This window comes from Zonotrichia albicollis, chromosome Z (assembly GCF_047830755.1).
Source record: "Zonotrichia albicollis isolate bZonAlb1 chromosome Z, bZonAlb1.hap1, whole genome shotgun sequence".
Lineage (NCBI taxonomy): Eukaryota > Metazoa > Chordata > Aves > Passeriformes > Passerellidae > Zonotrichia > Zonotrichia albicollis.
Window position 1 is genome coordinate 8,882,568 of NC_133860.1, and position 13,231 is coordinate 8,895,798.

At 45.5% G+C, this 13,231-nt stretch overlaps 1 protein-coding gene across 1 annotated transcript in view; it reads left to right on the forward strand.

The window, feature by feature from the left end:
* Window positions 1-13,231, forward strand: part of LOXHD1 (lipoxygenase homology PLAT domains 1) — a 79,708-nt gene that overhangs the window by 45,744 nt on the left and 20,733 nt on the right. The window contains exons 18-19 of the mRNA XM_005490126.4: window positions 1,430-1,547; window positions 10,057-10,234. Coding sequence (XP_005490183.3) covers window positions 1,430-1,547; window positions 10,057-10,234 — 296 coding nt within the window. The remainder of the gene's footprint in view (window positions 1-1,429; window positions 1,548-10,056; window positions 10,235-13,231) is intronic.

Genomic DNA, 13,231 nt, shown 5'->3' on the forward strand with positions numbered 1-13,231 from the left:
AGAAAAAGGAGTTTTTCAAAGAGCAAACATAACCCTTAATAACTAGAAATGGACTGGGACCAAAATGCCCTGTCCAAATGCCTCTGGGAGTGCAGAGGAAGCAATGCCTGGATGCAAACTGAGAGGCTCGAGCCAACCCCTATTACTAACATCTGCAGCTATGCATGCTCAGATAATGGTGTGAGTATAATCACATTCATCCTGCAGGGGGTAATCTGAACAGAGGTTGGTAAAGAAAATTGGAGTTTTTTTCTCCACATTCTGGCACTGCACAGCTATGGGAGGCTGTGTGCATTGCCAGGAATGAGATATCATCGTTATGGATTGTTTCTGTTGTGGCAGTGCCCACAGTTTGCAGGGCTCTTCCCAAACCTCCCAGCACACTCAGGAAATTCCCCCACAAGGAGAAGTTTGCATGAAGGAGAATCCTCAGCAGCAGAGTGGTCACCACATGCTTGGTAGACCTCCTGGATTTGGCTGCCATTCTCCTTAGAAAGGATTAGATTTCCAATTCCAAGACTGCAGCAGGTCCCCAGGTATCTGAGGGAGCAAACAGGAAGATACACTTGTTCAGAACAGAGCAATATTGAGCCTGAGGCAGCACTTCCACTGAAGCAAGGCTTTCCATCAACACCAGTGATGCCAAGAGGGAGGGAAGGTGCAGTCCTAGCCAATGTAATCTTCTTTGGGAAGCACATGTTAGCTGTTTTTTCCCTTCTCCTGCTTCCTGCTGATTGCTATGGATGAGCAGCTCCTGCACATCCCTGTGCCTGTACAGCAGCCACACACTGGGGAAGGTCTTTCACGCAAGCTTACACAAGCCCACCCTGGTTCTTACCAGAGGCAGAGACAGTCTGCAAATCCAAATCCCCCAATTCCATCAGGCTGGCTTTGTCTCCACTCTAACACAATTTGCCTGTGCTTACTAAACTTGGGCGCCGGGCTCCAATCCCAGTGCCACATTCAGCTGAGCTGCAGCGACTGCCTCTCCCCACAAAACACAAAGTTTTGTGCTGAGCCTCAGGGGGAATGAGACGAGGCAAAATTATTTTGCCTTCTAGCTGGAACTGGCCAAGGACAGGCAAGTGGGCAGCTGCCAGGAGGGAGGCGATGTTCAGAAGCCTGACTGTGAGCTGCTATTGTTCCTGCTACAAACAGAACAGTAATGTATGCCACAGGCTGCCTGGAGCAGCTCCAGGTGGGCTGTGTTTTCCAGGGAAGGAGGAATCTCTGTCAAATCTGCACCGAGGTGTCTTGCCAACAGCAGAGTAGCTGGTGATTGCAACACAGGAAAGCTCAAGTCCAGTAAAGAACATTCATAAACTTCTGATTTGAGGCTGTTGGCATGGCCAGGGCTGGGGCACGGGACAGAAGTGTGGAGAGGCTGTAAATCAGCAGGAAAACCTCCCTGTTGTTGCAATCCCTGCAGGTTTGAGCGGGGCCAGGAGGACAGTTTCATCATGGAGATCGCTGACATCGCGCCCCTCAGGAAGATGAGGATCCGGACGGACGGGAAGGGGACGCGCCCACACTGGTTCATGGAAAGGGTAACGCTCCTGGCATCACAGGCCGCTCACAGCCTGCCTCTCCTGGAGCCTCTCAGCCCCTGGCAAAGAGGAGAAAGGCACCAAGGGACCCATTTTCATTAATTTTCTAAATTTTTTTTCTGTTTGGTGTCTCACGGTTCTTCTGCCGGTTTTTCCTGGCAGGAATTGAGTCACGAAAGAAGAGAGCAGAGGGAAAAGCTGTGCTTTGGAGCTTTTCTTGTGGTGGAATCATCATGTCTGGAAGCGTTCAAAAGGCTTGTGGGTGTGGCACGTCTGTGGGCTATGGTTTTACAATGATCACTGTGGTGCTGGGTTAATGGGTGGATGTGATCATATTGGACATCTTTTCCAACATAAATTATTGTATGGTTTCACCACAGATTCTGCTCACTCTCCTCTGCACGAGCCTTGGTTTGTCACCAGGACTCCTGCAGTGTTTTCTGGTCCCTGGATTGTGCCGTTGGCCCCTGCAGATCTCTGCCATGTGGGAATCTGAATCCTTGGGAGGGTGGGTGTTTGCCAGACAGAGACACCCTGGGCTGGGTGAGACATTCCCAAATAACCCATCCATTCTGCTGGATCATCCCATCTTTCCTCTTTCCTTCTCCTCTAGCACACACATTTATTTCTTTTCTTGTCCATACAAATGAGGTGTCTTTTTTATCTGGCATTTTGAATGCAGCATGCAAATTGATGGTACTTTCTCCCTGATGTCCTACCTCACACAAAAGTACAGTGCTTGCCTTTATCTTTGCTGTCAAACCATCAGCTCCTTGTAAGGATCACCTCTGTCTGGGCAGACGGAAGTAGTTTGCTTGTTGTGGGTCCCTATAGTAAAATTTGTAAGACAGAGGGGGAGTGATGTGCTGGTTGCAGACCATGAGATGTCATTAATGGAGAAACACATCTCTGCCATTTTCCTTACCATGCTTTTCCTGGAGATGACATCCTGCTGGGTTTCTGTATCTTGACCTTTTCATGAGAACAGTTTAAGACCTATTAGCTTAACCACGGTCAGAGAAAACACTGCATGATTTTTTAATTGGGTCCTTTTATCCTTTTTTGACTAATTTACTGCAGTCTTTTTCACATAGATAAAGTGTTTCTAAACACTGACCCTACACAGCCACCAGTTTTCAGTGAAGTGATGGACTTCTCTTCAATTTCAGAAGAATTTCTGTGCTGCAGTATCATTTCTACTTCAACATTTCTACTTTTAATTTTTTTTTCTCAGCAGCTGGGGAAGGAGAGGAACCAAAAGAGGAGGAATTCAGGCTGGACATTAGAAATAAATTTTTACTGTGAATGTGGCAAAATACTGGCACACGTTGCCCAGAGAGATTGTGGCTGCCCCATCCCTAGAATTGTCCAATGCCAGGTTGGACAGAGCTTGGAGCAATGTGGAATAGTGGAAGATGTCCCCAGCAGAGGGTGGGGCTGGATGAGTTTTAAAGTCCCTTCCAGCCCTTAACATCCCATGATTTTATGATGATGCTTCTGCAGCTCCTCAAAGGATTAGGCCTCCAGCATCTATCTTTAGAACTGATGCCACAGATGCAGAGTTTCCCTCTGTGCCTAAGGAATAACTCAATCTGTTGTCTGATTTGATTCAGATTTCTTGGTCAAACTCCCTTTGTAATTTCTCACATGCTTTCCCCTGAGTTTTATAAATCTTATTCATATAAAATGAAATCAAATAAAGCTTATTCATCCAGAGGCATTCCAGGTCTGGCAGCCGTGAATCAGCAGCAGCACAAAGGTAAGGGGTGGCTGCATCTTTAGGTGTGCCTCCTCACCTTCCTGCTGCCTTGTCTGTCCAGGCATTCCAAACCCTCAGCCTGCTGGACTGTCCTACCAAAAGCAAAGATTCCCCAGGGAACTGGGCACAGAGGACTCTCATTTGGACCTATCCAGTAGACCTACAGCCACCTTCCAGCTCTACAGAAGCCACAGGTGGACCACACAACAAGAGCAGGTCTTGAGACAGACTTGAAGGAGGGCTTGTGAAAACGAGGAAGAGCAATTTTTTACATGGGCAGATAGTGACAGAACGAGGGGCAAGGGTTTTACACTAAAAGAGGAGAGATTTAGGTTAGACTTGAGAAAGCTGTGAGAGTATTGTGGCCCTGGCACAGCTGTGGCTGCCCCTGGGTCCCTGGAAGTGTCCAGGGCCAGGCTGGATGGGGCTTGGAGCAACCTGGGATAGTGGAAGCTGTCCCTGCCTGTGGCAAGGAGTTGAACTGGAAAGTCCTTAAGGTTCCTTCCAACCCAGACCATCTTTTATAATTATATGATTTTAGAAACTTATGGAAATTATGCCTATAGTCCCTAATTTTTTTTTTAGATAAACACATCACAGAGGATTTTTTAACTCCAGTGTTACATAGATAACTGTATTTATTGGTTTTCTTTCCCACCTTCCCTGCAAAGGTAAACACAGCATTTGCATTCCCAGGCAGAGGGTGGCTTACAGAAGCATTCTGGAAGAGGGGAGGAAGGATTTTTGTTCTCTGATTTGTATTCCAGCCTTAAAAACTTACGTAGCCTGGTGTGACATGAAAACTGATCGGAGCCCATTTCCATTTCTGTCAAAAGTGCATATTAAGACTGCATAATGAAATACTTGTGGGGGTAGTGCTAAACTCTCAGACAGATGGTTCACAGTTAGTGCTAACTAGCACAGTGAAATGAGAAGCTAGATTAAGCCATCAACCCCGTAATTAACCATTTGTTGCTCCATTTATCTACACGATATTCTCAGTTTTCTTGTTCTATTAAACTAACAATAAATGATCTTTTTAATTCTCTTTGGTCTTTTGGTAAACTGTTGCTAGCCATAATTTATACTGCTTTTAGTTCAGCAGATATAGAAATGCATAAATACCAATTAAAATGCATGAATTATCAATGATTCTGTACACAGCCAAAAGATTCAATTTACAAGCAGGCAAGTAGTCATATTTTTTTTTCTGTCTACATAAAAATACACTAAAATTTCATTCAGAATCTCAGCGAACTAATGAACCTGGTGCTGCAAATTCAAACTTGCTACCACAATATGTTTTAAATGCTAGTACCTAAACCTCTACAGGGAACAAAATTTGATTAGTGATGTTTTGCTACAAAATGAACAATATTGATCATTGCTATGCCCAAACAGGCATGGTGAATGTTCTCCAAAGCTGAGCAATGCTTCCTGATCACACCACTGCTGGAGGGACAGAGTGGGGATTTTTTCCCACTGATCTGATGCTCAATCTCATCTTCCTCCACACCAAGCTGCCATGACACTGCTCTGTGTTTCTGAAAAACCAGGGATCAAAATCATAGAATCACAGAATGGTTTGGGTTGGAGGGGACAATAGAATTCATCTCATTCCACCCCCTGCAATGGTCAGAGACACCTTCCACTATCCCAGGTGCTCCAAGCCCCATCCAGCCTGGCCTTGGACATTCCAGGGATCCAGGGGCAGCCGCAGCTGCTCTGGGCACCCTGGGCCAGGGCCTCACTACCATCAGCATTAAAATGTTTCACTCTAATTGGGAAACTTATCTAAATGCATACTTTGGAAAACTCTTCCTGGGATAGCTGCTTCCTCAGTCCCTGTGATGATTTCACCTGCTGTCCAGTGTCTTAGCTTTGAAGTTGAAAAGCTAGAAACAAGTAAGGATGAAAGCTCAGTGAAATAGCAGGAATTATGAGACTGTTGAATTCTGCAGAGTTGCTTCCCTCAGAATTTTAATGTTACTTTGTGCTGTCAAAGCCAGACAGATAAGAAGCTGCCTTAATGAAGCACTAATTGCATTGCATTCAAACGTCACAAATAATCCTGCATGTGGGACTCGGTCTTTATTCAGTCCTTTCTCCTTTGTATAAAGGAGATTAGGAGAATTTGAGAGTTATTATTGAGAATTGAGAATCATATAGCTGAAGCTGACTTTTATTCTTTGCAAAAGAGAGAAGTCTTTTTGTTTTACAGTCAGAAGTTCCTAGGTTTGAGTGAAGAATAATGACATGCAACAGAAGCATGAAATCCTGTGTTTGAGCCTTTAAAGGTGAATTCCAGGAGCTGTGTATTTCCAGGAGTGGGAGACTCTGTGGAGCATGTTTTACATGACATCTGGAAAAAGGCTGGGTAGGGGTAAATCACATAATCGGACATGTCAAACCTTTCCATTGCCGGAGACAGTGGGCAATTAATTTCAAATTGTTGGTTTAATGTTCCTGTCAACTACTGTATTTGCTCAGCTACAAAGCAAATTATCAATGTGTTATTCATACACGCTTCTGCCACTTTCTTTCCATGGCTTATTGGTGTTCTACAGCCCAGTTAGGCTCCTTGCATAATTAGCAAGGAAGTATGAGCTCAAAAGCACACTGGATGCCCACAGCAAGTTCTAGGTATCCTAAAAAATAGCTTGGGTGAAGTGCAAAGTAGTGGTCTCACTGCCAAGCAGGAGCTGGTTTTACTGAGAGGAACAGGCAGAAATTAAATATAGTCTCAGCTCAGCTCACTGAGATGACTTGCTTGACCCTCATGATTGAAACCAAAATCCTGCATCATCCTCTGTGTGTGGAACACCCACAAACATCTCCTTGCAGGATGGGATTAATTTTCTGCTATTTTAGTCGCTGAAAAAGTCTACATTCAGCTTTCATCCCTTCCAACAAACTGCTCAGGGGCCCTCTGTAGTCATGAGACAGGCAGACCTGAGAGAGGGGGCGATGCCTCAATAATTCCTTACCTGCCCCCAGTTAAGGTGGGACCTGGGGCTTCCCTGGGGATACCCAGGTCCCACCACACGATGTGCTTGGGCTGGATGACCAACATTTAGTGGGTCCATGCTGGGTAAGTGAGAGGCAATGTACCCACATTGTGACACAGAGGTCAGCCTGCCTCTGCTGCTGCTTCTGTGTCCCTTGCTGTGACCACAAAATCACAAAATGGTTTGGAAACAACATTTAAAAATCATCTCATTCCATCCCCTGCCATGTGCAGGGACACCTTCCACTGTCCCAGGCTGCTCCAAGCCCCATCCAGCCTGGCCTGGGACACTGCCAGGGATCCAGGGGCAGCCACAGCTGCTCTGGGCACCCTGGGCCAGGGCCTGCCCACCCTCCCAGCCAGCAATTCCTCATTCCCAATGTGCCAAAATCTGTCCCTGCCCTCTGGCCCTGGGAGCCATTGCCTGGGTGCTGTCCCTGCCTGCCTTGTCCCCAGGGGCTGTGCAGCTCTCCTGGAGCCCCTGCAGGCCCTGGCAGGGGCTCTGAGGTGTCCCTGGAGCTTCTCTGGTGCAGCTGAGCAGCCCCAGCTGTGCCAGGCTGGCTCCAGAGCAGAGGGGCTCCAGCCCTGGCAGCATCTCCGTGGCCTCCTCTGCACTGGCTGCAGCAGCTCCAGCTCCTTGTGCTGCTGGAGCCAGGGCTGGGGCAGCTCTGCAGGTGGGCTGGGGCACAGGGGCAGGATCTCCTCCTCTTCTGGGGGATCAGCCCAGGATAGAGTTGGATTTCTGGGCTGACATCCCTTGGGCAAAAAGCACTCATAAATTGAAATTCTCTCCCCTGTCTGCTCCTCCCATAGCACCACTCCAGAACAGGATACCAGTGCAGGTCTCTGTTTCTGTCCTTACAGTAAGATGCACACAGATGCAATCACACACCCTGGGTGAGGGGCTGAGGATGGGAAAAGCTGGCATTTTGCTCCAGCAGCTTTAGTAGCCAGACATTTTTTTCTCAGACAGCATCTGGAGTGCTCAGCATGGGCTGGGTGTTGGTGAGATGCCTGACCTCTGTGTCTGTGAGTGCTCTCCAGCTGACAACTCTAATCTGCTTCTATCCCCACTGCTTCCCTGACAATTCCCTGCAAGATTTGCCCAGGACATTTTGCTTTAACAGTGTCGCTGTCATTCCCAAGCAGGGCAGGGGTACTGCTGGCTGAACCTCTGCCAGCATGGAGTTTATGCTCTGTGGTGGGGGGAAAATAGACCACAGATTTTCATAAACAGGGAAAATAGATTTTCAGTCAACCTCACATTGCTCACAGTTCAATTTTGCGAAGAAAACTTTCTGGGTTGGATTCCTAAGAGGATGCAGGCATCATTCACACATCCTTGAGAGAGGACACTTGTGTGCCCCAGCAGAAAGGCCACCAGCTGGGCTGGGGGAGACCTGATTTCTGCTTGGTTCAAAGCAAGGGTCTGATTCAATATCTCTTGACTCACAGAACAGTTTTTTTGACCACAAAGTAATAGTGTCACTGGCTATGAATAAGCAGCTTTTTAGAAAAGTGGGACATCTTCTACAGCCAAAAATGTCCTGTGCCCCTGGGACAGGGGGTGAAGGTGCTGTGTTACAGATCCCTCTTTAGCATCAGGCAGATTGAAAACCCCAGATGAGTGTCCTACCCACAGAACCATTCAATGCGCAAACAGCATGGCCCACTGATCATCTCCAGTGTAGCTACTGCCCTCTTTAAAATAACTTTTTTATAACCTGGAGCAGTATTCGTCTTTTGAATTGCTGAAGACTCCAGCAAGGCTTGGTTGGGGTCAATAGAAGGCCATGGACTGGGACACCTGGAGTTTGAAGACAGAATTTGAGCACATTTTATCTCAAGTTAAGTTTTACTGAGGTTTTTTTTTTCCTTAGGCTGATGTATGAGACACAGTGGAAGGGCACTGAGGTGGTCACGGGGCTACAAGAAGCATGTGGCACACTAGGAAAGGCTGAGGAAAATGGAGTTTGTAAGCCATGACAAGAAAAGGCTGAGGGGGAATCTAGTCACAGTCTTCTGCTGCCTGAAAGGAGGTTTCAGTAACCACTGATGCACACTCTCCTCAGAGGTGGACAGCAGAAAGTCACAAGGCAATGGACATGAGCTGCACTGAGGAAAACCCTGGTCAGACACAAAGAATAAAATCTTCCCAATGAGGGTGGTGCACCCTGGGAAGAGGACTCAGAGTGTCTGGGGAATCTGCACCTGTCACAGACATCTTTTCATTAAAAATCCTTTCTCAGGATTTTTCCTCCTGAGAAGCTGAGAGGCTTCAGGAACAAAATGTAAACAATGGTTATCTGCAGCTGTGGAATACAACAGGTGCATCTGTGATTGGCCCATCTTGGATGTTTACAATTAATGGCCAATCCCAGCCCAGTTAGCTTGGACTCTCTGTCTGAGACACAGACCTTTGTTATTCATTCCATTCTATTTTTAGCTTAGCTAGCTTTCTGAGATGAAACTTTTCCTTCTATTCTTTTTAGTATAGTTTTAATGTAATATATATCATAAAATAATAAATCAAGCCTTCTGAACATGGAGTCAACATTCTCGTCTCTTCCCTCACCTGAAAACCCCTGTGAACACTGTCACATGCACCCTTGGGGATTTTCACAGCTCAGCTGGACAGGGCTTTGCACGGCATGCAGCCACACTTGGATCAGAGCTGGAGCTGTGCACAGCTCCAGGCATCCTTTCCAATGTGATATCTCCCACCACTCCTGCTTCATTCCTCCCTGATGCTGTGCCACACTTCCCTGGCACTTCTGGGCTCATGTTTCCATGGCCTTTGCAGAGGCAGTGTTTCCTGATGCTCTGCTACACACAGGTACAGCCTCTGTTGCTGTTAGACGGTGACACAAATGGCAATTTACACCACGGTCCCCTGCCTTCCCTTCAGCTCCCCCAGTTCAGTCAGAGCTTGCTGCTAGGTTTTTGCTCCAGGCAGGTGTAATGCTTTCCTCCCACTTGACTGATGCTCCACTGAGCCCACACACAACAAGAGACATAAAGGTGGGTATTTTATTAGGCATTTGTTGGAATAACTTGTTGAGCTGCTCTGAATTCATTCCCATTCTGTTCTTATCACCACAGCATCTGAGCTGCTTCCACGACACGTTAGATAGTGTGACTAATATCTGTTGCATACTGTTTGTTCTGTCACCTTTTCCCAGAGGGAGAAGTGTGTGAAATATTAAGTTTTTGCTGGCCTAATTTTATCTTGTGTCTTGTTTTAACTTGTTTGGGCTTGCGTCTCTCTACAATGAATTCTGCTTGTTCACGGAAAGGAGACAGGCAAAAGAGAGATGCTGAGTGCTTCCAGGAGAGGTAGTGAAGTTTTTAATAACTGTGTTCCTTCTCTGGAGTGAATTCCGTGCTGGCTCACAGGAGGTGAGCCAGTTTAGGTGGGATCTGGGAATCTGGAGGGTCAGGAGAGGTCTGACCCTCTTAGAGATGGGCTTTGTCCATTTGGTCACAGGTCCAAATTTCTCCCTTTGCTTTGACACATGGTTGAAAAAGCATTACAATACTGTGAAGACCATTTCTCTGAACAAACCACCACAACAAATATTGTCCATAGGAGAGAGCTCCATTTATCCCAGAAGAGTTCAGTGTGGGCTTTGGAGCTATGGCCAAGCTCTCCCCATGTCCTACCACATCATTCACTTTATGAGTTTATCATTTGTCCTCATTCAGATGGTAAGGTTTTTTTCCCCCTTTTTGTCTCCTCACAGATCACCCTAAAGAACCTTACTAACCAAGAAGTGGCCACATTTACCTATGGGGATTGGCTGTCCAAGCTGAAAAATGCCACGGGAAGCCTGGTGTGTGAGATGCCAGCTGTCATAAACGACGAGCAGATGATGGAGGATACCACGTACACTCTTCAGGTTAAAACCAGTGACATTGGAGGTTGGTCCTTGCTGGGTATTTCATTGATTTTCTAGTGTGAAGTTTGTTTTTTAACAATGAAAAAAAAAAAGCAAACCCATCTGCTTCATTTGAAATTACATTTGAAAAAACATAGTTTAGCTGGAATAGAACCATTTTAGCTGGCTGTTCACTGTGGCCGTGTCTAAGAGACTCATTCTCATCTGAGCTCTGGGAATAACATATTTAGACACAAGGCCCAGGTCTGACTCCTCTTTGATTCCTCTGAAGACACCCTAACAGAAACTATTACCAGACCAAGGTGCAGAGGTCAGCAGCCACATTTTTCTTTTTTGGTCCATCCATGTAGGGTCAGAGCTGGTGTGCTTCAGGTTTTCAGTCAGCACTGTCTGCCTTGCCTAAAGCAGGCAGCAATAATTCACCCACCTTTCCAAAGTGTTTTGAAACCATTTATCTCAGGCTTTGAAAAAAAACTTTTCTAAATGCACACCAGATAGAAGAGGTGGAACAGAGTATACAGAAAGAGCTTCTAGAGCCAAGAAATGGGGTTTCAGTGTAATTTCCTGGGATCACCGCCTCTTTTCATGGGAAATTTTGTCAGGCTGCTGGATGAAATCTGCTGCCACATACAAAGTGAATAGTGCCAAGATGGGGCAAGCCAGACATTGTCTTGTTTCCAAGGTGTCTTCCTCAAGTGAGATTCTGTCACACCAGTGCACATAACCAACTACTGACCTCTAAAGATCTTTTCTTTATCCCTTTGTTACTTCTTTTTTTTTCTTTCCCTCTGGTTTTATCAGCAGTAATTTAGGCAGCTTTTAAGGTTTGATTCAGGAATATCAAAATTTTTTCTGGCAGAGAATCTTCATGCCACCTCACCATTTCTTACCTATCTTCTCTGCTGGTTGCTTGTCTGAAAAACATGTAGTGAAATACAAAAAACAAAAGAGAGAGAGAGAGGAAGATTTGTTTATGTATCTGGCCATCCATCTAATATAATAGTAAATCTTTCTGTGACCTTTTTTGTGAAAACCAGCCCTAACTCACAAAGGTGATGGAAATAGAAGTGAGAGGAGAACAGAAAATGACAGCAGCAGCAGACAGATCTGCCCTTCCCATTGAATGAAGGATGACAAGTATTAATGAAGAAACATTTTATTTCATTATGAACAGCGACAACCAGTAGGAAAGAGCAGATTACAGAGAGGTTTCAGGGAGTCTGTTTGTGATTAGATCACACAGCTCACTGACACAATGCTGAACTTCATCCAGCTTATCTAAAGCAGGTGCAAGTCATGAACCATCTCCCTCTTTTGATCATTATGTATTCCACAGTTACTCCTGGTTGGACCAATTCAGGAAGAAAGACATTTTATCCTTGGTGATGTTCAAACATGTTGTATCATCTCCTGCCACACTGACATTGTCGAGGAGCAGCAATACTGCACAAGGGCTGGAGTCAAATGTGCTTATTTCTGGGTATAAAGTTTTTCTTTGCAGTGACTTTCAACTTTTCAGCTCATAAGAGTCACTGAAAGAAAAAAAAAAAAAAAAAAAAAAACCACCCAGGCAAAATAATCTCACCTATTTGCCACTCTCTGAAATATTTTCTGGTTTTAGTTCTTCATAGTCTAGACTATCTCTGGTCAATTCATCTGGGAGAGAAGTCTTCACCAGTGGTCTGGGTAACTCTCCTGAGGGTCTCTGACTCTTGAGTTTTTCTTCATCAGATTCAGGCAGAGATTTCACTATTAAATTAGGTTAGATGGATAAAGTTAGGGAAAATTAATCCCACAAAGAAGATTCTGCAGCAAACTAGAAAGCATAAGCTATTTCCTCTCCACCACACACACGTTTAACATCATTGTTTTACATTTTCCCCAAGGAAACCTTTAAGTTACAGTTTGTCTTTCACAAAGTCACTGTGCTCCAGTGAAGATTTAACCTACAGAATTTGCAGAGGGAACAGCTCTGCTCCTGAAAAGCTCAAATCACCTTTTTTCCACCACCACCAGCAGTACCTCAGATGACTCTCAGGCTGCACATAGATAAGAGGAGGTTGTCAGAGCATACTCCTCCCAAGGCAGATGGGAAATCTTTGGTTAAAACCAAGGTCTCAGATGTAAAGCACAATCTGATTTTCTTCTTTTGTGGCAGAACCCATGGACATAGATGCAATAGAGGCAGACCACCTGATGGCTCTTCCTGAGGCACAAAAATGTCCTTTGGCTGATTAATTTTTACTTTCTCTCTGCAGGCATCATATACATGTTAATGCAATAAAGATGGAGAGTGAATAAATACTGCTTTCTCATTTTCCAAGCATTAAGGCAACAGAAGGTTCTTATCTCTGCTGTTATAAGATTAATTAGGATGTTGTCAACTCAGTTCCAACCTACAAATTACATAATTTAGGACAGTTGGTGTCAGCTCATAGTGCCTTATATAGGTTTTTTCATGTAAAAAGAAAGACATTCTTTGGCCTCAGAAGGCTGTGACTCAAGCCCAGAGTTTGTTTTAAAATGAAGCATCTGCTCATATAATCATAAGGAATCATATAATCATAAAGATTTCTGTTTAAAGGGTCCTCTAGAGGTTATTTCACCCATTTTCCTGCTCAAAGGAGTGTTGCCAGCTAAGAGTAGCCAGCCAAACACCGGACAACTCCAGGACCAGTCATGATGCCAGCACCTCCTCAGGCATCTGCACCCAGACCTGCACCATATTCCTGAGAAATTTGGTTTTTCCTCATTTCCAGCCTGAGCCTCCCCAGCAGCCTGTGGCTTTGGTGTTTTGGGGAATGATGTGGTACAGTGCATGGCCCTGTCATTGTGGCCCCTGTGCCTGCACTGGGGCCCTTGTGCACTGCCCCAGCTCCCCTCAGGGCTTCTCCTCTCACTGGCGTGTCCCAGCTCTTGTTCCTCTTGGTATCCACCCTCCAAGCTCTTCTCAGCATCTTGACACAACCCAGGAATTCAAATTCAGTGCTTTGAATTGCACTGAGCTCTGGAAACCTCC